Raw genomic sequence first — 27,346 nt, 5'->3', positions numbered from 1 at the left:
ATGCTATTGGGCCGGGCTGGCTCCATGCAGGCAGGACCTCAGACCTTCCATATAAGCAATCCATCTAAGCAAAACAGAAACACTGAAGATTTTGCCACAGTAGCGCAAAGAATAGATATGACAACTGAAAAAGATGCTGAGTACTGACAAGGAACTCACTGCTGACTATCTCCACAAGTGGCGCTTGAAGTTGAGCATTAATAAATCAATATCATCACTGGACAATCATTGAGTCAAAAGCATCCTGACTATCAAAGTAGACAACCACATCCTTCCCCATGAGTAGACCCCAACCTACCTAGGAGTCACGTTAGACTGTTTCCTCATCTATAAACATCATATGCAGAAGGTCAACAGTAAAGTCTCTGTATACGCAGCTGCCTTAAGATGTTTAGCCAGCACAACACGGGGTGCCAACTTCAAAGTTTTCAGAACCACTACACCTGCAATGATATATACCCCAGTAGAATATTGTGCTCCTGTATGGTCCAGGAGTTGTCACACCAGCCAGTGGTTGGTGACCACCCGCAGATGCCACTGACAGCATCAGCAGTGGACAGGAGCAATAAGGGACTGCCTGCAGTCACTGCCAGTGGTGTTAGTGGCGAGGAGGGGGATGGCAAGTGCCAACCACCAGCAGGCACCACTGGCAGTGTCAGCAGTGCCTTTTTGCAGGGGGTGCACCGCCAAGCTCACCTTGCGTCACCAGTGGCAGTGCCTAATCCCTCCAGGGGCTGGATCCAGCCAGTGGACCCAATCTGACAGCACAACAGGGTCCCATTTGGTCTTCTGCAGGGGGAGCAGGGGGCAGCCCAACTTGATCCAGCTGTGCCATGGAAGGGGGGTGGCCCAACACTAACCTGTTCCCGTGGGGGTGGGGCATGATGCAGCCCCATCCAGCCTTGTGGAGGGGGGATGTGGCCCAAGCCCCATGGGAGGAAATGGGGGCAGCCAAGTCCTTGGCACTGAACTAGCTGTGCAGGTTGAGGGAGTATAGCCAGGCCCTGCAGGGGGAAAGGTGTGTGGCCTGGCCCCAAACCAGCTGTGCAGGTGGAAGGGGCTAGGACCTGACTTAGCCAGGAAGAGGGAAGGGGGCAAGGCCCATTTCTCAACTCATAGGAGCCATGCGGGTCAGATTCCAAGCTCCTCAGGCTTCATTTGGCCAATGGGATATAGGTTAAGCACCCCTAAGTTAGATTAAGGATTGTATAGGATGGTTTGGATAGGGATGATCCTGTCTCAAGTAGGGGGTTGGACTAAATGACTAGCCCTACTTCTCTATAATTCTATGATTTCACAGACATTAGGGGCTGGAAGGGACCTCGTGAGATCATTGGGTCCAGCCCTCCTGCCATAGGCGGGAAGTCAGCTAGGATCAAGTGACCCCAGCAAGAAATAAATCCAGCTGTTTTTTGAAGGAATCCAGAGTAGGTGCTTGCACCATCTCTCTGGGGAGTTTGTTCCAGACCCTGGACACATTCACCATAAAGAACTTTTTTCTAATATCCAGTCTAAATTGGCCTTCCTGGAGTTTATGGCCATTAGACCTTGTTATCCCTTGGAGAGCTTTGGTGAACAGATGTTCTCCCAGGTCCTAGTTTCATAGTAGTTTCATAGTAGGTAGGGTCGGAAGGGACCTGAGCAGATCATCAAGTCTGACCTCCTGCCCTGGGCAGGAAAGAATGCTGGGGTCAAATGACCCCAGCTGACTGTCTAGCCTCTTTTGGAAGACCCCCAGTGTAGGAGCGAGCACCACTTCCCTTGGAAGTTGGTTCCAGATCCTAGCCGCCCTTAGTGTGAAGTAGTGTCTCCTGATATTTAGCCTGAATCTACTCTTGGTCAACTTATGGCCATTGTTCCTCGTTACTCCCGGTAGTGCTCAGGGGAACAGGGACTCCCCCACAGCCTGCTGATCCACCTTGGCAAGTTTGTAGATGACCACCAGATCCCCTCTCAGCCTTCTCTTGTGGAGGCTGAACAGGCTCAGGCCCCATAGCCTCCGCTCGTAGGGCCTGCCCTGCTGCCCATCATGTGAGTGGCCCTTCTCTGGACCCTTTCCATGCTGTCCACATCCCTCCTTAAGTGTGGCACCCAGAACTGGATGCAGTACTGCAACTGTGGCCTGACCAGTGTCGCATAGAGGGGGAGAATCACCTCCTTGGACTTGCTCATGATGCATCTGTGGATGCATGACAAGGTATGGTTAGCCTTCCTGGCTGCGTCCCCACATTGGTGGCCCATGTTCATCTTGGAGTCTATAATGACTCCAAGATCCTTTTCTGCCTCTGTGCTGACTAGAAGGAAGTTCCCCAGCCTGTAGGTATGCTGCTGGTTCTTCCTCCCTAGGTGTAGTACCTTGCACTTGTCAGTATTGAATCCCATCCTTTTCTCATTCACCCATCCCTGTAACTTGTCCAGATCTAGTTGCAGCCTGTCCCTCTCCTCCAGCCTGCCCACTTCTCCCCACATCTTAGTGTCATCCGTGAATTTGAACAAGGTGCTTTTCACCCCCTCGTCCAAGTTGCTGATGAAGATGTTGAACAGTGCGGGCCCGAGGACCGAGCCCTGGGGGACCCCACTGCCCACATCCCTCCAGGTCAAAAAAGACCCATCCACCACCACTCTCTGGGTGCGGCCCTCCAGCCAATTTGTGACCCATCTGACCGTGTAGGCATCGACGCCACAGTTGCCTAATTTCTTAATGAGACTGGGGTGAGAGAGAGTGTTGAAAGCCTTCCTAAAGTCTAGAAAGACTGTGTCCACTGTGACACCTGCATCCAAGGATTTTTGTGACCTGGTCATAGAAGGCCACCAGACTGGTCTGACAGGACCTGCCTCGAATGAACCCATGTTGGTTGCCCCTAAGCATGATCTCTCCTGCTGGCCCCTTGCAGATGTGCTCCTGCATAATTTTCTCAAAGAGCTTCCCCAAGACTGAGGTAAGACTAATGGGCCTGTAGTTTGCTGGGTCCTCTTTCCTTCCTTTCTTGAAAGTGGGGACCACATTGGCCCTTTTCCAGTCCTCCAGCACCTCGCCAGAGTACCACGAGTGCTTGTAAAGCTGTGCCAGGGGTCCTGCAATGACCTCTGCTAATTCCCTCAGCACTCTGGGGTGGAGATCATCAGGACCTGCTGATTTGAATACGTCTAGACCCACCAGAAGTTCCCCAACTAGGTCCTGACTGACCCTGGGCCTGGCAGTGCCTCCCCTGGGTCCGTTGGGGATCCCAGTGGGGGGGGGTGCCCCAGTCCCTGCTCAAAAAGATGGAGGCAAGGAAACTGTTAAAGAGGTTAGTTTTGTTGTCTGGTGTGACCACCAGATTTCCTAACATATCCTGCAGAGGCCCTACATTACCCGGTACCTTCTTTTTACCTGCTATGTATATAAAAAAGGACTTCTTGTTATCCTTGATCTGGGTCGCTAGTCCCAGTTCCATCTCCACTTTAGCCATCCTAACAGCCCCGTTACAGTCTTGAGCAATGGAGGTATAATCCTCCTTGGTGATGGGCCTTCCCTTTCATCAGGTGTACACCTGCTTTTTAGCTTTGAGAGATTCGTGGATGCTTCTGGTGAGCCATGGGGGCTTTTAAGCACTCCTGCCCCCTTTGATCCACATGGGGATTGTCACCCTTTGGGCTTGCAGTATCATCTCCTTAAGGAACGGCCACTCTTTTTGGATTCCCAACTCCCCTCCCCTCCGGGACCTCAGTGCCTCCCCGACTAGTCTCCTTACCTATTGAAATCTGCCCTCCTGAAGTCTAGGGCTATTGCCTTGCTGCAGGCCTTTGACACCCTGCGCTGGATGGTGAATTCCAGTAGGCGATGATCACTATCGCCCAGGTGGTCGAGAACCCACAGTCCACTCACCAGGTCATCGCCTGTGGCCAGGACCAGGTCCAACAAGGCATTTCCCCTGGTGGGACTGTGCACCTCCTGGGTTAAACAGAGGTCCTGTAACTTGGCTAAGAACCTACGTGAGCGGTTAGACCTGGCTGACTGCTCTTCCCAGCAGATGTCTGGGTAGTTTAGGTCACCCATGATGACCACGTCCCTTGACTTTACTGCCTCTGCAAGCTGACCTGAGAATTCCCGGTCCAGCTCTTCCCCCTGGTCGGGTGGCCTGTAGTAAACCCTTACGGTTAAGTCCCTTTCCCCCCAATCCTTTTGTATATGGACCCAGAGCACTTCAGTCTGCCCCTCCTCTGACCCAGTGCTGTTTGCTGAGGACATGTATTGCTCTTTGATGTAGAGCGCCACACCCCCACCTTTCCTCCCTGTTCTATCCCTCCTGTACAGCCTATAGCCCCTGATGTTTACTGCCCAGTCATGCATTGGATCCTGATGTACTCCTCTTATGAAGTGGTAGGCTGCCACCAAGTCCTGCCCTGAGCCTTCTCTTCTCCAGACTGAAGAGTCCCAAGTCCCTCAGCCTCTCCTTGTACAGCCTTCCCTCCAGCCCTTGAATCATATGAGTGACTCTCCTCTGGACTCTCTCAAGCTTCTCCACATTCTTCCTGAAGTGGGGGGCCCAATACTGGATGCAGTACTGCAGCTGCAGTCTCACCAGGGCCGAGTAAAGTAGGAGGATGACTTGCCTGGTTTTGCTTCAGATACATCATTGGATACATGCCAGAGTTTGGTTAGCTTTGCCTGCCACCACATCACATTGGTGGCTTATATTCATCTTGTGGTCAATCAAGACCCCCAAGTCCCTTTTGGTTGTGGTGCTGCCGAGCCTGTAAGTATGCTGAGGGTTTTTCCTACTGAGGTGCAGCACCTTGCACTTCTCTGTATTAAAGGCCCTCCAGTTTTGGTTGGGCTACCTTGAAAATGCGTCCAAGTCGGCCTGTATCCCCAGCCTGTCCTACGGTGTGATGGCCCTCCCCCATAATTTGGTATCATCCGTGAACCTGGCCAGTTCACATCTGACTCCCGAATCTAGATCGTTGATGAAAATGTTAAAGAGAACTGGCCCAAATACCGGCCCTGAGGGACTCCACTGGTAACACTGTGCCATGTTGATTTGCTCCCTTCAACTACTACACTTTGGGTCCGACCCCATAGCCAGTTGCCTAGCTATTGGACCATATGATGACCTAGGCCACAGTTCCCCAGCTTAACCATGAGGACATGGGGAACTCGGTCATGTCTGAGTTGAAGTTGAAGTCCAGATAAATGACGTCCACATCATCTCCCTTGTCCAGGGCATATGTTACCTGGTCATAGAAGGAGATGAGGTTGGTCAGGCAAGACCTGCCAGTCACAAAGCCACATTGGCTGGCATTCAGAAGCCTGTCTTTCGTTAGTCTGGCATTGATGGATCCCTTGACACTTTTCTCCAGGACTTTTCCAGGGATGGACATCAGACTGATTGGTCTGTAGTTCCCTGGCTCATCCCTCCTCCCTTTCTTGTAGATAGAACAGACCACATTGGCTCTTTTTATTCTGATACCAGAGGGGAAGGAAAGAGAGATAGTCTCCTCCATATACAAACATGTTGTAATATGCCGCAACCTTCAAAGCCAAAATATATAAACAAAAGAAACTATTTTTCATTCTACCTACTTCTTCAATTACCATCTGTTCTTTACCTCTAGGTAAATTTTCAGTGATTTTCTGTTTACATAATTCTCTCCTGTTGTATCTGATACCACTGATATCTACCTGCTCCTAAATGATATGTATATCCTCAGCTTCTATGACCCTATCTTTATGATTATCTGCCTACCTCTCCGGTGATTCTTTGTGTTTTTGGTGCCTTTTCCTCATTTATTCTCCCCTCTTTATTAGGGTTTTTTGTGTCCTATTTTGCTTGTATAATACCTTCACAATAATCTGAATAAACCATCATTGAACAAACTCATCCACTCACATGAAGTTTACGAAAGCAGTTAAGTACCTTTCTCAAGAAGATTTAATTGCAGATTCTTTGTCCAAGTATCACTCTACTCTAAAAACATTCTCTCTGGGGAGAAAAACTTTGCATGCTAACAATGGGGAAATGTACCACTTCAGGCTAAACCTGTGATCAGGCAGGGTACAAAATTAAAAGAACATTTTCTTAAACTATGGTCAAGAAGTAGGTGGGTGGGATTTACCAATCCAGAGCTGAACTACTATAACAGTTCAATCTATCCATTCCAATGCTAGTATAAATGAAAGAAAATTGCTATAATGTTACATTTATTTCATTCAAGTTTAAAGTTACAATAGTTAAGCTCTACTTATACCAACTTTGGAGCAGATGGATGAAATAGTTATATTGGTTTACTGTAGGACACACTGAACCAGTATAAATTAAAACTGATATAATGATTTTTCCTGTTTATAATCTTTGGTGTTTTTGAAGCAGGGGAAAAATTATTTTGCTCTGAACCTGTCAATCTCCTATATGAGGAGAAAGAAATTTAAATTTCTTTCCTTGCCCACCTTAGACTTTCAGAGTGTTAGTCTGCTGCTAATAGCCAGAACAAGCAGAATACTATCTTGTTCATGTGGCCCTTTCTTTTACACATTAAGAACCATAAAGTTATCTGTTTGAGTATCTGATACATTTGGGCTACAGTCCTTTTAAAATTAATTAATCATAGTATGTATAGTCTATGATGGTAAACAAAAATCAAACTAAAAGAAACACAAAACAAAACCCCAAATTCTTCCTTTAGTCAGAATTTTTGGTATATTCTAAGAACAGAATTCTAGGAATTCTAGAATACAGAGTTATAGAATTCTAAGACTTTCTGTAAGATCATTTCCCATATATTATTCTACCTCTCTGGCTATGGGAATTAATTTAGTTGCAGATGCTTGTGGAATTTAAGTTTTATTGTTACAAGACTAGCATCACCATAGAGTCAATGGAGAGATGCCTAAGGCCCCTGCTACACATTACATATATTATGCAATTAACTGGTTAATCGTATAATATGGTCAGACCAGCCAAGCGTGCAAAGTAATTATTACATCACAAAAATGTCCGTCCAGGTATGGAAAGAGCCAACTAGCTACAACGTTAGTGCTTGAAAATGTGTAACAACTCTGTGGTTGGTTTCTATCCAGCTTTATTATGAAAGTGTGGCAAGGCTCTAAGAGTGATTTAGGTTTATGCATCTTTGTTGTCTACACAGAATAGGAGTGATATGCACTTCTAAATGGTCTGTAGTCTGTAGGTACTTAAAGCTAGACAGTTGAAAATGCTGAAGTCTGAATTTCCATCCCTCTCAAATCATCCAGTAGGCATCTAGTGTCACTCAGAATTCACTCAAAATGTCTACTTCTGAAGATAGACAAGTCACAACAAGGACTGTGAAGACCTTCTTTCAACAGCCTAGCAGTTGGAGCATAGGGTTCTAGACTCTCCTTGTGGTGAAAGTATTTAACCCACATCTCCGACTATATAGGAAAGTGCTGTAACCCTAAGCCTATGGAACAAGCTGAGTGAAGGAGCGCTCCATTCCCACCGTTGAAGCTGGTAACTCAACAGCCAAAAGTTCAAGTCATGGGCCAATAGGAGGACAAGAAAAAGGGAACCTGTCTCTGTTGCTTAGAGGTTAGGGCTTGTGGGAACTTGCTACTTTCCGGTATAGGGGGAGCTCAGGATTGTGATCTTAGACTCCCCCTGTACTAGTGTGGCAGGACACTGTGGGCACCTGTCACTTTAAGGGCCAAACCAAGCAGCCACCAGGTGCTTAATTGTGGCAGCCATTTTAGATCCATGGCTGCCTATATAAACAGGGTAGTTTGCTGCTTGTAGGCAGTGAGTAACGTTGCTTGGCTGCAAGACTGCTTGGAACATCCTGGAGGTAAGGGCAGGAGCTGTAGGGGATAGTTTAGAGGCTCCTGGTCCTGGGCATGACCTAAAACTGCACCTTGCTGGGAGTGGGTGGCCTGGTGGGGCTCTCAGTGGTGCGGAAGCCTCCAGAAATGCCAGGCCAGCTACCACCCTGGTGAAAGGTGAGTAGGGTCACCTTAACCCCAGACCTCACCTTTGGATGGGCCTTATAAGATCAGAGTAGGGTAGGCCAGGTAAGCTTCTGGAGGTGCCTAAGCTTGCTGGGGGAGTGACCTTGGAGGGCCAAGCACGTTTCCAAGAGCACCTGAGCTGGGAATGGGGGACCCCAAGCCATAAGTGCAAGTAGGAGGCAAAAACCCCACTGAGGTACTCGACTGGTCAATGCCGGGGCCAGGACCAAAGGTTCAAAAGGGCCAGGGGCCCACCGTGAGGGACGCCCACAAAGAGCTAAGAAGCTCGGGGTCCTGACTGGGCCTGAGATGGGGCCAGGGGGCTTATGGAAGCTGAAGGTCCCCAGGGTTGGGGGCACAGCTAATGGGCAAAGGCAATGGTTGAGCTAACTGCCTGAGATGCTATCTGCAAGGCTTGGGCTGTGGTGTAGGGGTGGAATGGAGCTGTGGATAGTGCCCTCCCAATATTGGGGTGTACAATGGGCAGCCTCACACCTTAATTAACAACTTAATTACCAGCAAGGTGTGGCGAGCAAGACAGGCGGGCGGTGTGCCCAGAGGCAGGTGGGAAGCTAGCCCTGTGGCTAGCCAGGGACTCCCACTTTGCCACAACTAGCAATAAGGCATGATGAGATCTGATGTGCATGGGTCACTCCCATAGCTGCATGTCTTATTGTCTGACAGGACTCCACAGCTGTGAGCCCCAGCACCTTCAGGACTTCCAGCCACTGAAGCACACGGTGTGCCCTGGTGGCTGGGACATGATGGGGCTTCCAGCCTCAGGGGAATACCTGGCCACATGTTCAATTAATGGTGTGATAGGAACAAGCCACAAAGTTATTATGTATGTTATGTGGAATAACTTTGTGGCTTATTCATCTTTTTTAGGCCACTAAGTAATTGATTGAACATGAGCAGGTCGCAACTTAAGTGTAACATGTGGCAGAGGCCTAAGTTTCTGCCAGTGGGCATATGTGAAGCCACCTAATCAATAACACTGCCACACAGGTAGCAAGATATACGGGAGTCCTATTTCAAATCCTAGAGTTTCCTCATGAGATTCTCAAACTAGATGCAGGAACACTTTTTTGCCAGTGGGGGGCCTCTCCTTTAGATAAGTTTTGATCTAACCTAGGCACCTAACCCAAGGAAAGGAATCATGGATTAGGACCCTAAGGAAAGAAGGTGCTTAATGGCCAGATATCCAAGTGCCCATATCCTCTGTATTTCACTCCTTGCTACTTTAGAAACTCTCAGCTTCTCTGGTTTTAAGGATCCCTTACTTAGGGATCTAACTCTCCCAGGAATGTATGCTGAGCTAGGCTGTCCAACTTGAGGCCAAATATGCTAAAGTAACAAATTCCTAGGAGTTAGGTTTTGCGGTGCCTAACTACCAGAGGATGTAGCTTAATTTAATTAGTGCATTAAAATTTATGATAGTATAGAGAAGTCTTATTCTGTTTTGCCACTCTACAGTTAACAACGTAACCTGTGAATGCTCGTTCATGACATCTTGTATCAGAACCACATTTTTAAAGAAAGGAATGAATCTGACCCAAATCAAGGATTATTTTTCTGTACAGACCTGTACCAGTACAGCTCTAACTGGAACACATATTAAATATGATATTATGTTCACAGTAAACTCCAAGTTCTTAATTTACAAATACTCAGTATTGGATATTCCTAAATTGAGTTGCTTGGAAGACGTATTAAGCTTTTTAGACTAAACTTTTTCCGTTTCAAGTGCAAATGATTGTGCTTTAAATGTATAGCAAGCATTTATTAACTTTAAAAGACATATTTTCGTTCTGCAAAATACATGCATCCTGATTAGATTTATTACAGGAACTGTAATAGTCATTTCACTTATGACTAGTTAATTGCCTGCCAATAGGACCTGGTAGAAGGCTCCTGGCTGCTATAAACATGGAAACTGCTGTTATGAAAAGACTATAGAAAAAGAGCAGCAGGGAGCTAATGAGCACTGTTTGAAAGCAGCAGTGTAGAACTGCTAATGTAGGGAGAGAACTGAGGGATAGTTAGAAGAGTGCTGAGGATGAGAACTGTCAGAGCTAGGGAAAACTGCCAATTCAAAAGCTTGCATGGAAGCATCTAAGCAAAGGAGAACTAGTAGGGTATGATAATTTGAAGACCAAGAGGATTCCTTCTGCTAAAAGGTTCCCAGATAAAGACATTCCAGCAGAGGTAAGAGTTACAGGAAAGAAGCCTGAGGAGTAAACATGGTAGGAGAACTTTTCAGTGGGCAGAATCCCTTTTTCAGAAGCCATGATGTGAAGAAGTGGGAGTAGGGTTGCAAAGTCTGTGAAGGATTGCTTGGGGGAGTGGGCATGGGAATGGAATGGGGAGCATTAACTCAAAGTTATGAGCTATAGACTGGGATTCTGAAGTACAGCACAAAGGAATAGGACTGCTGCATCTGAATCTCTCTCTTACTGAGCATGTGAAGGCCATTTCTGAAACGCAATTGGACAGATCTGTGGATGGTCAGATTTATACTAATAAATTATGCCCAGAATGTTGAATAGATTCTAAGAAGGATCACATTTTCTTCTGGGAGGGAAAGAGTTAACCATTTATTGTCCTATAGGGAGGAAGGTCAAGGCGTGGTTTGTTCTGTGGACTACAGTGGTAACCGAGGCAGGACTCTCCTGTCTTGGAAGAGCTGGCTTAAAGGAGGACACCCATGTTGGATGAAATCTATTAAATTGATCCATTAGCCAATTTCTGTGACATCTTATGAGAGACATAATTATGAGTGAGGCCTGGAAATAAAAAGGTAATCACCAGCTTAGGGAGTTTTTCTTTCATTCATTTTTTTAGGGGAAAAACTGAACACAGAAAACTCTATCATTTGAATGTTGCTCTGTTTAAGGTCCTGTTGTACTTTGACTAAAAGTATATTATTTAAAAAAAATAATAATTTAAAGGCTGTTCTATGTTGAAGCCTAATAATAAAAACAAGGGCTCACTACTTATAGTAGGAAATGGGTTCAGATTTTGAAACCTGGTATATCTTATGCTCCTGGAATAGCAATAATGTCTTTTTCAGTAACATGGCTATCTTATTTGTATGTCAAGAAGTACTCAGTTTTTCAAACTTTTATTATACATTACTCTTCTTTTTATATGCTCATATTAAAGGAGAGGTCTACAATGTTGCCACACTTAAATACCTCATGATTAGTGTTCCGCATTCTGTTTTTATTGTTTTTGTTTTTTCCACTGATAAGTTCCCTGATTTGTTTTTTGAAGTCATTCAGTTCTTACTGATTGACACTCTCACTCATTTTTCAATTCAAATCCATGTTAACCGGCACAAGTGGGGAATGGGCCATTCCATACACATGCCAGTAAACAGGGATTTGAACTGAAATGGGTGGTGCTGGTAAGCTAAAAATGCCGCTGTGCCAGTTACCTGAGGCACAAGTATCTGGCCGGACATGGGAGAAGCGGTGGCGGTGGCTGTATGCAGAGCGGGGAGGGGGACGGTGGCAGTGGCTATGTGGGGGCTGAGGGTGGGTAGCTGGAGCCACTACCTGGTGGTGTGGGGCTCCCAGCTCTAACCCTGGGTAGGGCTGGAGGTGCTGGGGTCAGGGTCGTGTGTTTTCTCTCTCTCCACATCTGGCCACACGCCACTCCCCCCTCCCTCCAAACACCAGGGCAGCCCAGCAGCAGGCCGCTGCTGCATGGAGAAGGGGTGTGAATGCAGCCAGGGAAGAAAGGCATGGCACGGAATCATGTGCTTTCTGCCGCTGATCCAGGGGCACACACCCCCTTAGAAGAGCCCGGCACAGGCCCCCCCCAGCCCACAGCCCTCCTGGGGGGCATGTAGCAGCAAGAGCTGCCCCCCGCCCCCTCACTGACAGTTCTTCCCACTTTGTTCCCTGCTGCAGCACCGTGAGCAGCCGACAGGCTGCACCGCATTCCTCCCCCCACCCCTTCCCTAGTCCCAAACTTACTCTCTCCCTCTCTCACTGCCAATTTTCTCTCCATTTAAGCTGATTTTTTTCTCCCTTTTCTTCCTTTTATCCTGATTTCATCCTGGTTTTTATATTTTGAAGATAAATCCTGAAAAATTCCCAGATTATTTAAAAAAACCCCAAAAACTGAGAATGAGGAACACTACTCATGATGCATACTTCTTAAAACCTTGATAAGCTTCTAACACTTTTCTCTGTGATTCTATTCTTTGATTTTTGGATTTTTACTTTTTAAAAGACTATATAACTATTCCAAAAGTATAATAAAAAGAAGTGGGAGGAGCATGTCACAGTGTTACAGAAAGTGTTTTATCTGGACAAGTTTTTAAAAAAAGAGACAGTTCAGATGCATTAAATCTTGCCTGCCAGATTCTGGTTATAAATTTCATGTGGCAACTGCACCTGCAGTGCAGGTTGCTCTGTGTAGCCCTTTTGACTTCATGGGACTCCACACACAAACATCCACCTAAACCCGCTTCACTGCATGATCAAAACAATTTGCTCATGACTCATGCTGGTGGACAGTTACACCTATGCATAGTACTAGTGAAATCAAGTGCTGCAAAGGTTTGCTTATGCAGTTCTGATCAAGGGTTTTTTTTGGTTTGTTATTGTTGTTTTTTTGTTTTTTGTTTTTTGTGGGGTTTTTTGCCATAATGTTAAAAAAAAAAAAAATGGCATCAGTTTAATTTTGTTTAAATCTTAGGTTTTCCCTGCAGTGTTATCAACCTAAGGAGGCAGCTCTGTTAAATATAAGGAACAGAAATAAGGAACAGTAGCTACCAACTGGTAAGTTTCACTTTCATTTATCTTCAGCTTTCAAACTGGGAAATGCAAATAGTAGAAAGAATTCATACAGAGCCTGTTGATACAGTCCTGAACTACTTGCCAGCATTCTGTGTCATGTAGGCACTGTGAAATTAGGAGATTTTAAAAATAAAAAGCACTGGATATAATACTATTAACATAACATGACTAAAATAATTTTAAAAACCTGTTCTAATATACCTATGAAAGCAACTTGTTTTTTCACTTTTGTGAACTTTGACAAAGAACGTGAATAAGACTATCTCACTTTTTTTAGTAATTTCTAGTCATACAGTCTATCGTAGTGCAATATCTGAGTTGCAAACAGTACTGAGGAATATTCATTTTTTTCCTGTTTTTTTTTTTTTTTAAGCTTTCGTCCCAATATGTGTTTGTTGCATGAAAAAACTTCTTAGTCTTGGATCATTATAAATAGCTATTTTAGAATCTACAAGTTGGTCCCAGATTATACATTGATCCTTTAAATAATTTTAAAAATCCTTACCATTAACTATTCTTCCTTTCCCAAAACACCAACATTTAATGTAATCCCAATGCATGAATTTGACTACTCTCAGGCTAATTTGTGACCTGTAATTTTCAAAACTAAACACAAAACAGATGATATGATTTTTTCTTCCAAGGTGACTTTGATCTCTCAGAGTTCAAATATCCTGTCGGGGGCAGGCATAAAAGATGAGCTTTGGGTTATGCTCTAAAGCATGCCAGCGCCTAATTCTTGCTGTGAGTTCCAAGTTCAGACAAAGTGGGAGGGCTAGCTGATGGCCTGGCAAACAATCTCTACTTCTACATCTAGCTAACGTAAGTTGGATGTAGAAGTGAATGTTGTCTGCTACTAAACTTCTCCAGGATACACATGTATTCAGAAGTGCCGATCTTGTTCTGTAATCTGATCCCTAGCTCCTAATAGTGACAATGGTATTCTGTCTAATATGCTTTCATAGATAAGCAATTAATGCATTTAAACCTTTTAAAACCAGTAATAGGTACACTGTAGTGATCTCCAGCAAATTCTGTACACTGGATAACTAGCTATGGAGGAAGAATGAACTTTTTAATTCAGGATTCTACTACAGAGGTTGCTGTAAAACAAGTAGGACTAAGGAATGTATAAAAAATGTTGGATTATGGATCTCCTGGTAGGGTAAAATGAAGCCAATAAAGAGCGGAGAAAATGGGTAATAAAAGAAAAGTAGTATCTTTAATAATGATTTAAAAAGATCTACTGGAATGATTGTAATTAATGGTGGACTAGAATAGTACAAACATTAAGGAGGCTTTCAAGAGACATGAACAGAAATCTACATGAGACACTGTATGTCCTAATTGAACTTCTGTTCTTATGGCTTCCATAAATTCAGGATAAAAAAGAACAGAAGTACAACTAAGATACTAGCACACAACATGAAGTCACATGAACAGTTCTGTGACTTAATGAACAGAACCCCACCAATACATGAACCTAAACTTGATCCAAAAAATGAACTCAGGATGAAACAGGCCAATGATATTAAAGGGCGTGATATATGCAGTCAAAAGGTTATAAAAGGATGAAATGCTTTGTGTTGACAACATTTCATTTCTACTAAAGAATGGAAGTGTAGATTTTAGTTGCTTGGCATAGAGCAGGAGTGAGCAACATGGCCTGCTGGCTGGATCCAGGCTGCAGAGCCACTGGATCAGAAGGCTTTGCTGCTACCTGCTAGGCCAGGGCAGTTTCCAGCTGCACTCGAGTTGTAGTTGGAGGTAGGATTGGGGAGAGGCAGTTTCTAGCTGCACTCAAGCTGCAGGGCAGGGGTGGAGAAGGTGGAGGGAAGAAATGGGGAGTGGCAGCAGTGTGGACAGTTTCCAGCTGTGCCCGATACAGCTTCCCAGTGGTAGGAAGCTGTGCCTGTGCTGCAGCCAGGGAGCAGGGGACTTGGGAAAACTATGCATGGCATGGGTATAGTTCTCAGCTGCCCAGTCTTGATGCAGAGCCTAGTGGCTTGGTCATGGCACAGGTGAAGGCAAACCCTATCTGCTGCTAACATGCCACTGAAGCTGCCTGGTTCGCAACAGACTTGGAGCATGGTTGTTCTGGCCCACCGCTTGGAAAGGTTGCCAGCCGCTGGTTTAGAGTCATCCTAAAGTTTGGGAAACTGTTTCAGAAGATTGGAAAAAAGGATCGCAATGCCATTGTTTCATTTTTCAAAAAAGCAGCCTGATCAGCTTGCTCAAAAATCCCAGGGAAAGAGCTTACAATACTTCTGGCAAATCATCTGCAATACTGCCTTGACTCCACAGTAGAGACAACCAGTATAGACTCCACACAGGCCAATCCATGATCCATGCTTTCTGTGCTTTGTAGATTGTAGTCATTTTTCAGTAAACAATGACAAGAGGAAGATAAACACTGTAACTGTAGACGTTGTGACTGCTTTTAAATTAGTAGTGGCTTCATCAGTAGTGTAGTTATAGCTACACCCGTTTGCAGTGCCTAAAGACTTAGTGTGCCTAGTAGAGGTATTTAACCATAATATGGGTGGCTTTATAAGAGTTAATGATTACATGACATATTATTTCTCAGAAGAATCCAGAGTAGTCCAGAGAGGTTTCCTCTACCCAGCAACCACCAATGTTCCAACTGACTGAGACTAAAAAAGGAAGCATAACATTTAAGAAATTATCTTTAGAGGGTCTTGAATATGGGGACGATGTTGCTAGGCTTGGTAAACCTTCCAGCAACTGATGCTGGGGGAAGTAGCAAAGACTGAAGAACCAGAGGGTCTTAAGACGAACAGTAATAAAACCAAAGCTGTGTATGTCTCCTACAAAATCAGAAGCAACTGATCTCCCAGTGCTGCATGTGGAGAGGAATGACATTGAAGGGGTTTACTATCCAAGTGGGTAACTGGCAGCTAGCAGATGGTTCTGTCATGAAAGAGTCACACTTTGCACTGGGCCTCTTTCCCAGAGGCATTTGGCCTCTGTGTGGGTGGCAGGATGCCAGCGCAACAGAGAAGCAGGTGGATTTAAGAAGATCCCCTTAGCCCGCAGCCTCATGCCAAAGGACAGCAAGCTCCAGGTGGCGGCAGAGTCACCATCAGTTTGCAGAAGCACACACCATAGATCAATCAGCCAGCCTATGAAACAAATGTGGCTAGATTTCTTCATCTGGAGAGATTTAGGCAGCTGAGGCAGCCCAGGCACTCAGGGCCTCAGCTTCCTATTAGGCGAGGGACCAGCCCTTCCAGCTCCACGCTCTGCAGTAGCCAGGCAGATGCCCTGTGGCTGGGGCTGGAGTAGGGTAGCCAAGAAATTTTGTTTTTTTTTTTAAATGAAATTTTTCATGTTCCAAGCCAAGCAGCCAAATCAAGTTCAAATCCATGAGTCAATCCAGAACCATAAGTGGCCCTACAACCAGCAAACATCCTCCACCCCCACTAGGGGCTCCAGATATTCCAACATCTTTTGGCAGGTGTCCTACGTGCAAGCCCAGGCCTGGAGCCATTTCCATAAAATGAGCATTAAGCCCCAACACCTCAGTAGGAACTAAACCACACCAGAAAAAGTTATCCCCACGAAGCTTAAGGAAAACTGCCTTCTTGGACCCAGATACATGGTGTTTCCCCTGCTGACTAAGGGACAGGGGGTGGGGGGAGTTCACCAGGCAGGGACCCAGCAGCTGGGGGGCCACCCAGCTGTAGTGGGATCCCATCCCCAGGCAGACAGCTCAGTTGCCAGCATCTCCATGCTCCCCAAGGCATGCCCTGCAGCATTGCCAGGTCTTAAATATGAAATGATCATATTGGAAGCTCAAAATGATCATGTTTCCTCAAAAAACCTATTGTCCACTGAAAAAAAAAATCTGCAAATAAGCTTGCAAAGAAGTCTTTTGATTTCCTTTGCCTTGCTCACTGTAAGCCGGCAGCGAGCGAGTGAGGACCGGGTCATCCAAGTCGAAGCACTGCTTTATCTCAAGGCAAGTCCGAAAGCGGGTTCGGACCCCCCGAGAGTGGGTTTTTGCACGTGCTGCGTCAATGAGCTGCTTCAAGCATGGTCCTACGTTTTCTTATTCTGCCTCCTACGCGGTACGAGGATCGCAATGACGACACGAAACTGATAATGACCATGTCCCGCGCCGGCAGGCGCGCCCGGCTTGAGGGGCAGAGCTCCCGCAGCCAACACCCCCTGACAGGGCCCTGCCCCCCGCAGAGCCCCGCCCACATGGGGGTAACGTAGCAGGGGGCGTGGCGGTACCTACCCTGCGCTGGGACCCTGAGTGCGAGCAGCGCCAGCAGCGCCAGGGGCAGAGCCTTCATATCCAAGCCGCCACCAGCCAAACCCCACCCCCTCCGCGCCGGCTCAGGCCTGACGCGGTTACTTAGCAACCGCCGCCCCTCGCTCACGGCCAATCAGAGGCGCCAGCCCGTCCTGCCCTTCCACCCGGAAGCGGGGCGCGAGCCCCAGCTCGGACGCCCTGGGCATGCGTTTGTGCGCGCGCGGGTCTGCTGTTGCTGCCCGTTGGGGCGCGAGGCGCTGAGGGGGGCGGGGCCCCGCTCCCCCGCAAGTGCCCCAGTCCACGGGGGAGGGGCGGCGCGAGGTGCTGCTGAGCAGGCACAAGGGGCGGGGACACCTCAGTGCAGCGGGGCCCCGGGCTGTCTCTTTAAGCCCCACCCCACGGGGCGGGGCCGTGCTGGAGCGGCGGGCAGTCCAGCCAATGAGCGGCGGGGCGGGGCGGGCGCTGCGGGGGCGTTGGCGAGCGCGAGGCGGGCCCGGCTGACAGGCGCGGAGGAGCGGCGGTGGCGGCGGCAGTAGCGCGGGAGGGAGGGGGGGGGCGCCTGTATCCCCGCGAGCCTGGGGAACTTGCAGCTCCGCTCCGCCGCCAGCCACAGCGCCATGTACCCCGGGCCCCGGCGCAAGAAGCTCTGGCGGGAGGAGAAAGGTACCGCCTTCCCCCCCCCCCGGTGGGGCAGGTGCCTCCCCATCCCCCCGCCCCACGGGGCCGCCCAGGGCCTCCCCCCTCTGGGGGCCCCTGCCCGGCAGCCCCGCGGGGCCCGTGAGGCGGCGGCGGCCGAGCCCCGCCCGTTGCGAGGGGTGTGGGGGGCGCCCCGGCGTGTGCGGAGGGTGTGGGGGGCGCCCCTGTGTCTCGCTCCTGCAGTTGTTCCCCCCCCCTCCCCCCCCGGCCCTGTCCCGGCTGCGGGTCCTTTGGCACCCCACCCCCTCCCATGTGCTCTGGGCCGTGCGGCTGCCGGGAGGCTAGGTTCGTGCTGGGCACGTGTGTGTGTGTGTGTGTGTGTGTGTGTGTGTGTGTGTGTGTGTGTGTTGGCACTGGGCATGTGCACGTGTGTGCATGTCTTTCTGTGCATGTGTGTGTTGGTGCCGGGCACATGTGTGCGTGTCTGTGTGTGTTTCTCTTCATTCCTGCCCTTCATTTGCATCTCCCTGCCCCAACAGCCACTTCTGCCTCCCATCTCCTTTCCGTGGGGCTGTCCCCCTCTGCTGTCTCTTCCTTGGCCCTGAAGCTCCTTGAGAGAGAGACTTGGAGGGAGGCTGTAGCTTCCTCTTCCTCCATCCCGTGTCAGAACCTCCTGACTCTCGCAGGAAGCCGCTCTCCTGAGTGTGATGCACAGTTTGTCCTGCGTGTGTTGTTGTGGGTGGGTAAGTGGGTGCATTTAAAAACTGTTGTGTTTCCTGAGCTCTTTCTTAGAGCTGCCATGGTCTGCAAGACTCATGTGTTAGTAAGAATTGAAAGGGATAAACTCAGTTTTCCTCATTGCCTCACTTTTCCCTTTCCCCTCACCCCCTTTTCAGTCCTAAGTAGGGATATATAACTAAAATGTGGATCGTCAAAACACAGCAGGCACGGACAGGACAGAGAGAAATAAGCCTGGGAGCCAAAAGGCAGCATGGCACTGCAGTTTTTCTGAGTAACTTGGAGAGTCAGGAGGGGAGAGAAGGGTTTCTAATATAGAAACAGAAAGCTCGAACACTTCCATGGATATAATTGAAAGAAATATTTTTAATGCAGTTAAAACTTAAAATGTTACTGGCTTGTTTTTCTCAAGTTTTAGTCCTAGTGGAGGGTTCAGTTGAAGCGGCAAAGTGTCAAGTATTTGATCTGAGAAATAATTTCTTCTGAAAATAAACCTTATCTGCCAGGTGTGTAAATGACAGAAGAACAGCAGCTTATACAGGATCAGGAGTTCTTCTCTGATCTTAGTTGTGCAAAAGGCTTGTACTTTTCATATATATAGTATATAAAAGTTATGCAGGCTAGCAAACAGAACAGTTAATCAAAACATGCATTCAGTCTTTTTTGCAAGGCTTGTTGTTCTATTGTGACTGAAACAATAGCAAAATAAACCTCATTGATCTCTGAGTAATATAGTCACAAGGTATTAATTTGGAATAGACAGTGTTGATGGCACCTGGATATAATATTGGTGGTAGAGTACAGTTAAGAGGCTATAGTTTCAAGAGTATTTTATTTCTCATGAGGATTTTTGTTTAAGAAGTATATACACTCTTCAGACATCAAACTAGAAATTGTTTTTCCCACTTTGGCTAGAGTTTAACTTGTCCACAAACATACTGATTAACCATTATGCTGATCTTGCAGTTTTTGGCCTAAGGCACTGACTGTCCCCAAAACAAGGCAAGCATACACGCAATAATAGAAATAGTACAGAATCCTGTTACCAGCATCAACTAATTGAAGCTTCTTTATTTGTTTATTTCTGGAAAAAACTAACATTGACATTCTCCATTGTATTTAAACAGATTATATGTAATTGTGTTGTTCAGCAGCAATCCAGTGTGCAACAAAACCCTAAAATATTGCCTTTTCTTAGTATTTTGTTGTAGTTTCCTTTAAGAGTAGGATTTCTTGTCCATATTGCTATGGTAGCTTGGAGAAGCCAGGGCCCCATGCTGTCTTTGGTGCTGCACACAATGTAACGGACGGTCCCTGTCCCAGAATGTAGAAGAAGTAGAATTGATGTAGATTCATGAAGAAACAACAAATCAAATGCATAAGCCACTTTACTGGTGTGAAAGAAAAATCAATCTGCTTGAGGATATCAGGCCCACTTATGTCCGAATGAACTATATACAAGAAGGTATGCATGTGGCTTGGATGCTTCAGAAAAAATACTACTTAAAATTCACAGGTAATGTGTCAGATGTTGTGCATATTTTCATAGTTGCAGTTGATAAAATGACAAGACAGCTTGATTAGACAGTGACAGAAGTTCTTAACTGTGAGTTTTCAGTTTATTGTTCTTTATTCATTATCTTAATATGTAATCAAGGAATTTCAACTTTAAGGAGTTGTAAAACTGCTTTTTAGCTTGCAGGTGGATGAGGAAAGGTGTATAAAACTTAGAACCGTGAATGGTTTCTCCTGTCTGTCACATTTACAGATGCCTGCTAGCCCAAACTTAATGTGAGGTTGCTGAGTAGGAACAGTATCCTAGTAGGACTCTTGATGCACTTTCATTTCTGGTGTTTAGAAGTGGACCTTGTCATCAGTATCTAGATCCTAGCCCTTGCTGTCGAGGAAGCTTCAGCTTCCCTGTTTGTATTAACCCCTGACTAGTAGTGTCTGGTACCAGTTCTTAAGGCTTGGTTACTAGATGTTAGTTAGTATCACAGTGCTTGGGTTGTAAAAACCCTCCTTAGTCTTTTTGTGCTTATCTTCCTACCAGGAGAGCACTGTGCCAAGTCTGTCTCTGCTGCTGAGCCTTCTCAAGACTAGCAGTGTAAAATTGACCTAATTTGTCTGTTTCACTCTTCTCCAGGAAGTTCGGAAGAGAACTGGTGAAACTGGCAAGGATATTAAAATTCTACTGCAGCTGAACCATGACTCCACAAACTAAGAAAAACACATTTGGAAGGCAATATATTTGCAAGTTCAGCCCTTGGAAACATTTCCGCCCCCCCAAGCTTAAATCTAATAGAAACAGTTTAGAACCTCTCTCACGAGAGCAAGTCTTAAATTCTGCTAGTAATACAGAGATGGAAGAATCTGTTTCTTGATGGCAACAAACTTATTTGTGCAATTTTTGCTGATATATGCCAAAATTCTTGGTTTGTATATCCTAGACACATGAAATGTTTTCTGTGCATCTGCCTTAACCTTGTCTTGGTCTGTAGATCCTTTAGCATGCATGTGGAATAGCCTATGCTCTGTGCACCTGGGCATCAGGCAGTTGAATTGCATATACATTAGTGGAGGGTCCAATGATATTTGTTTTATCTGATTTTTAAATGTTTATTTTAAAGATCCAATTAAAGTATATAAGCTGAAGAACTTGAGATAAGCATTTACCCAACTCAAACTTTGGGGGTTTTTTTGTAAAAATGTTTGCAATTATTATGAGGTATATTTTTGTATTCAATAGCTGTGGCTATTGGACTTTTTAATTGTTGTGTGAATGGTACATCCAGTATACGTGTGTGCGTGTAAATGTCAGAATACTGGCATTGATTAGAGCAGCATCTTTTCTCATCCTGTTTAAACAAGACGTCTCAAACATGACTGGGAAATACCATGCCTCGTGAATCAGGATGACTTCTCATCCTCTTCTAATCCTGGACCTCAGCTAAATGCGAAATATGCACTAAGATCTCAGAAGATGCCATCATAAAGTATTGAATCTAGATTGTATATTTCATATTTCGTATATCAAACCAGGAGGCCTTTTAGAGAAACTGTATTTACAGAGAGTATTCATTTAATATTGTCATACTCTGCTTTTATGGTAAATAATCAGAGCCTTAATTTCAGTACAAAGTGATCAGTATGCTGTACAATAGAGCTGTCCAGCTTGTTCCCTGTGAGCCTTGTGTGTCATATGAGGAGTTAAGTTGAGACCCCTGGGCTTCTCTGAGACCGCTGTTCCCCCTTCCATTGCTTTGGCTGCAACAGCATCCAGAGTCTCTGGGATCCATTTGTCTCCAGCTTCCACTTCCTGTTCTTGCCTGGCGGGGACAAGACAGTGTGACTTGGGGAGTGGAGGGTGACCCTGGGGCCACGTGAATGTATAATGCAGGTGTGGGAGGGGGTGCTTGCATGGGCACACAGTTCTGCCTGTGTGAATGCATGATGTAGCGATCAGGGGAAGGGGCAGGGGGGCCTGCCTTGCTTGGTGCAGCCTGTGGGGCATGTGGCTCCCAGCCCCTTAAAAGTTGGACAGCCCTGCTCTACAATATTGCACAGCTTTTTTTATAGAAAGAATTTTTTGTATAAAGCTATTGGAATAAAGTGGTTCAATTCCTTTTCTAGCACTTCATCTTGGGTGAAATCTGCTTCATTAATATTAGCCTAGCATAACTTGGCTTTATGCTGATGCACTGCATACAGCTTGAGACTGATAAAATCTGTGCTCATGACCGTGTGCTATTTTGTGGTACCTTTACCTGCCTCAAATATATACTTTTTATATACGGGCAGGAAGAGCAATTATAGCACCTTCTTTTCACTTGCTGGTGGCATGCAACTTGGGGAATCTATGGTACCACTTTGGTCCGCTTCTTATTTCTGTTACCCCTGCTGGGCTGAATGCTCCGGTGCTATGATGGATATAAGAACCTGGTTGCATATGGCTTGCTTGAAGGGTCACTTCAGCATTCTTTTCGCATATTGTGTTGATATGAGGGTGTCCCGCTCCAAACAAAGTTATACTGCTTATAGAACATTAAATAGTAATGCTTGTCACAGTGGGGAGCTGCCAGGGTTTAGTATCAAGTTAGTGTTAACAACTGCTGCTAACTTTTTTTCCCAAACCTTTTGCTAAGCTCATGGAAAAAGAAAAAAGTTCTTAAGGTTAAACTTATATCTAAATGTATGAATTACATTAAAACATTTGTAATTTATATTAAAATAAAAGCATGAATATTCTTGCTCACTTTTGATATGGGGGAATTCCTTTTTCTAATGGTCTCTTGAGATTAGTATTCGAATGATATTGTTCTTTGGATGCATGTGTGGTGATGAGTGTTTTGAACTTTTTAAAAGTGGTTTTCAGCTGTTTCCTTTAAGAAAGGACCCTCACCCTTCCCACAAATGCAAGAATAGCAAAAATAGGACAGACTACTTTCTGTTGCTTCTGCTCCCTGGCTTGAAAGCTAGCTGCTGGAGAAAGGGGTCCAGAACACGGTCTTTTTAGCCATTCAAAGGACCTTGCAAACTTCTATCAGCATTAGGCTTTTTAAGGCATTGCTTTTGGCTTGCCCCTCTGGTCACAGATATACTACAGTTTGTTTAAAAAAGTAGAGTTGTCTTATAGTGGGTTAAGCCTTATTTTATTAAACTGAAACTGAAGTTAGAGGGAAAAATATTCTGTTAAAGGGGAAGCCATAGAGGGACATATTGCCATCTGGTGGTCAGGATATAGTGAAAGTTGGTGAAGTTTTTGAGTCTGTTCTCTGATTTGGTAGCACCAAGATTTTTTTTCAGGATCAGGAAAATTAAGGTTCAACCAGCAGATCCTAGATGTTAAACTGAAAAATTAATGTTGCCTTGTGAATCTGCCTTTTTGATTGCTTGTTGGAATGCCTGCCCAAACAAGAAGGTCTTATAGCATCTCTGAAAGATGTCCAGGCTTGAGCTATGGCAAACCTCAAAAAGAAGGGAGTTCCAGAGCTGAGGAGTGACTGCCAAGAGTTACCTTCTGTGTGTTTTTTGCCAAGCAGACCTGGTTCAATGATGGTACTTGTGGGAGGTTGCTCTAGGCTCACCTTACATTCTATCACAATCCTTAAGGGAGCAAGTCCTTTTGGTACAGAGCCTTTAGGGCCTTACGTCAAAACAGGCATTTTTGAATTGCACCTGGAAAGCTATTGGGAGCCAGTTTAGGCTCTGGAGTATTGGAGTTGTGATCTTGGTAACCCAGCCACATCAGAAAGCGTGCTGCTGTGTTCTACACCAGCTGCAGCTTCTGGATGGTCTTCAAGGGTAGCTCTACATCTTTAAGGGGCTGCATTGGCTGTGTAGCGGCACTGGGAGGGAGCTATGGCAAAATTTGGGGTGGCTGCAGCCCCCTTTGTAGTCCCTGCCCTGAGCCCAACCCCTGCCAAGAAGAGCCCCGCGCCATCTCATCCCACCCCATGCAAATCCAGGGGCACACGCCCCCCTGGTGACCTCCTGGGGTGTCCCCCTCACAAGCTGCAAGTCTGTCCTGTGCCCTGCCCCACCCCAACTGGGCAGCCCCTGCCCCTTCCTTCCCTCCCTCACTGTGGAGGGCATTGATTTCTTCCCTTCCCCCCCCCCCCCCAATGCCCCTTCACTGTTCCCTCCCCTTCCACCACAATGAACTTACCAGCTGGAGGCAGCTCTCCACGCTACTGGGCTCTGCTCCTTCCTGCCCAAGTGCTGTGCTGCAGCTGCTTGCACGCACAGGTATTTATCAGCCAAATTATCAGCCCCATTGGGCCGATTTCTGATACAGTCAATTTTCTTTATATCGGTAGTGATCCAATATTGGACTGATGTATTGATGCATCTCTAGATGACCTGGATATCATCAGCATACTGATGGAATCCCAGTCTTACTTTCTGCACAGTCTCATTCAGCAGCCATTGAATGGGAGGGGTGACAAGGTGGAGCGCTGGAGGACCCTACAGGAAAGGTTGTGAGGGGATGATGCCCAGATGGTGATGCAAGTGGTGGGGATGAAGCCCAGATGATGATACTAGAGTAAATGCTTGAGTAGCAAAGATCAGAGCCACTTTAGAGTGGTTCTGCAAATACTCATCAGGTTATATAAATTCTTTATGGTCACATCTATCAAAGGCCACTGAAAAATCTAGTAAGATCAGCAGGGAACAATTTCCCCTGTCTGTCTTAAGGCAAAGATTGCCAACCAAGGACATGAGCAAAGTCTCTGTGCTATATCCAGGATTAAAGCCAAACTGACAAGGGTCCGGGAATGCAGTGGCATCCAAATGAAGCTGTTAGGCAGCTGCCCATTCAATTCTCTTCCCCAAAAGGGAAAACACAGTGATACCTGGTTGAGGAGTTAGCATCAGTCTAGTTTCTGGGAGGCATTGACAGCCTCTGCCAGTAGTGGTCCCAGTCTCCCCCAGCTGATTTTTACAAGTCCAGATGAACACAGGACCATTTTGCAGCTGGTTGCCCACATCCCCACCCCTCAAGAACATTTGCTGCATCAGTGTATGAAAGTAATTTAAAATGATCTATATAACCAAGACAAGACCGAGCTTCCTGACCCCCAGACTAAAAGTGGTGGACCCCAGGTCATACCAGGTATTGGCGATTTTTGCTGCAAAGTAAGTGGCAAATGTGTCTCAGTGGACTGAAGAAGACGAATAACATTAAAGTGCATAGTGTAACTTGTTTAATTAAACCAGGTCTATCCAACTGGTGGCCTGTGGATCGCGTGCAGCCTGCGAGAGGTTAACGTGCGGCCCTTTCCGCTCCCCTCCCAGGCTCCCATCTATCTGCTGCTACCTGTATTCCTTTGGCTGCAGCTTCAGGGGCAGGGCAGGGTGGCATGGTGCAGCTCATGCTACTGGAGGAGCTGGCAGCTCAGAGTGCCCATGCAGTGTGGTGCAGCAAGAGAGCCCATAGCTGGGCAGTTGAAGGTGAGGTAGGGTACCACATGCGGTACTGCAAAAGTGTGGGGGAGTTTATGCATATGGATTGCAGCCAGTGGGGCCTGTGGTCCATACTGGTGTGGCCCCCACTGATGTAGCCCATGGGTAGTGAGGTCCCTGCCTGCTTGGAAGTTGGACAGCGTTGAATTACATCATACCTGTTTCTCTTGCATCATCCTTTCCCTAGCAACCAAAAATTACTTTACTTCAATTACTTTACATTTTTTGTTTTTGTTTTTGTTTTTTTAACTAGAGCGTTTGTTGAAGATGACTTTGGAGGAGAGGCGCAAAGAATATTTGAGAGACTATGTTCTACTAAAAGATATTCCAACATGGATGGAAGACATGAAAAGTAAAAGTGAAAGTGATGGTAAGTAAAGGAAAACTGTGTCTTGGCATTTGTGTATGCATGAGTAATGTTATTAGCAGTTAGTTTTGTTAGGTCTGAAACATTAATTAATTTTCTATTCATAATTGACTAATTTTTGGGATCTGAGAAGCATCATCTTTAATTGTACTGTAGGTAATTTTTGGTCTTGATTCTTATAGTGAATTCTGAATGCTTTTGAGGTTGTCTAAATATCAGTTCTGTTGGCCAGGGGCTTACTGTTTTAGGATGCAGATAGAAGTGACAATTTTTGCCTGATCTGGCCCCAGAAAGTGGTCTACAGCTGTGACCAAACAGAAGTGCACAGCAGCTGCAGAATGCTTTAAAAGGGCCCAATCCCATGAAAATCTGAACCCTTGTTGCATGAGTGTTCAGATGAACACATTCCAAAACAAAGCATGTTCTGTAACTTCTGTCTGCAGAGCTCTAGCCTGTCACTGTTTTCACAGTGGGAAGAGGGAAAGGAAATGGAGGGAGTTTGGTCTGGGGTTTTTTCAGCTAGCAGTGGAGGTTGGGACTGGTAGATTGGAGCCTTCCTACCTTGGGGTATGTTTCAGTGCATCTGCCCTACCCTTCAGCCCTGGCTAGGGAACCCCAAGAGTGAGCTTCCTTTGCTCCCTTTTCCCCCCTCCAATTCTGGAAACAGTGTCAGGGCTGGGAGGGAGGGAGTGGCATTGCTAGGGAGATAGCTGCAGGCTCACACCAGGCAGCTAGAATCCCCAGCTCCTGGACCCAACAGTGAATTTCTGTTGGGTCCAGGGGATCGTTTCAACTCATAGCGGGATGCACAGAGAAGTGACAATTTTTACCCAGTGTGACCCCTGAAAGCGCTCTACAGGTGTGACCAAACAGAAGTGCATGGCTGCAAAGCGCTTTAAAAGGGCCCAATCCTATGAAAATCTGAACCCTCATTGCATGAGAGTTCATATGAAGACATTTCAAAACATAGCATCTTCAGTAACTTTGGTCTGCCTGCCTCCCAGCCTTGGATCTGTTTTCAGAAGCGGTGGGGTGGGGTGCTGGCTTACAGCCAGCAGCTGGATTCCCCATCTTCCCCTCCCCACTGGACCCAACAGCATACTTCCGTTTGGTCTGGGGGATTGTTATAACTCAGAACGCTTCCTGCAAAGCATTATGAGTTACAGTGGGGAGCTGTTCTTCTGTCTGCACCCTTGGTGTTCTCTGGGTTTAGTAAGCATAACCACTGTGTGTGTCTCTCCTCCTCCCCCCCCCCCCAAAAAAAAAAAAAAAAAATCTTTTGTGCAGACAATGCTGGCAGCCTGTTAGTTATCTTAGAATGAGAGCTTCTAGTGACAGCAGTATATCAAGGAAGTGAGGTGACTTCATAAGGACTGCACTGGCTGTCACTCAAAACTTTATTGGATTTAACCACTACTTCAAATTTCATTTGAGAATTTAGTAGTTGTATAGATGTGGAAATAAAGGTATTTATCTTGTGGAGAATTGCGTAAAAAGTAGGGCAGTTATATTCTGTACTGTGTTTAGTTTTGGATGCTTCAGCAGGCACTTTTCTATAGAGCTGATTAGATTAGCCTTGTATG

The 27,346-nt window shown here is 46.1% G+C and overlaps 2 protein-coding genes and 1 long non-coding RNA gene across 10 annotated transcripts in view; 1 reads left to right on the top strand and 2 right to left on the bottom strand.

Moving 5' to 3' along the window:
- Positions 1-17,431, bottom strand: part of SEL1L2 (SEL1L2 adaptor subunit of SYVN1 ubiquitin ligase) — a 108,266-nt gene extending 90,835 nt beyond the window's left edge. For 4 of the 5 annotated variants that reach the window (XM_019500792.2, XM_059720124.1, XM_059720126.1 and 1 more), the window contains exon 1: positions 17,039-17,431. In XM_019500792.2, coding sequence (XP_019356337.1) covers positions 17,039-17,096 — 58 coding nt within the window. In that variant the 5' untranslated portion in view covers positions 17,097-17,431. The remainder of the gene's footprint in view (positions 1-17,038) is intronic. The other variant, XM_059720125.1, reaches the window with a different exon arrangement.
- Positions 17,432-17,590: 159 nt separating this feature from the next.
- The window catches only part of MACROD2 (mono-ADP ribosylhydrolase 2), a 1,573,191-nt gene continuing 1,563,435 nt past the window's right edge, over positions 17,591-27,346 (top strand). For all 3 annotated transcript variants that reach the window (XM_059720129.1, XM_006260833.4, XM_059720128.1), the window contains exons 1-2: positions 17,591-17,719; positions 25,650-25,766. In XM_059720129.1, coding sequence (XP_059576112.1) covers positions 17,674-17,719; positions 25,650-25,766 — 163 coding nt within the window. In that variant the 5' untranslated portion in view covers positions 17,591-17,673. The remainder of the gene's footprint in view (positions 17,720-25,649; positions 25,767-27,346) is intronic.
- LOC109286474 (uncharacterized) overlaps positions 18,807-27,346 on the bottom strand; it is a 49,731-nt gene continuing 41,191 nt past the window's right edge. The window contains exon 5 of one of the 2 annotated variants that reach the window (XR_002094519.2): positions 18,807-21,759. This is a non-coding gene — a long non-coding RNA (uncharacterized LOC109286474). Of the gene's footprint in view, positions 21,760-24,073; positions 24,398-27,346 lie in introns of those variants that run through there. The other variant, XR_002094520.2, reaches the window with a different exon arrangement.

Source organism: Alligator mississippiensis, chromosome 1, assembly GCF_030867095.1.
Source record: "Alligator mississippiensis isolate rAllMis1 chromosome 1, rAllMis1, whole genome shotgun sequence".
Taxonomy (NCBI): Eukaryota; Metazoa; Chordata; order Crocodylia; family Alligatoridae; genus Alligator; species Alligator mississippiensis.
This window is presented reverse-complemented; position numbering and strand designations above follow the sequence as displayed.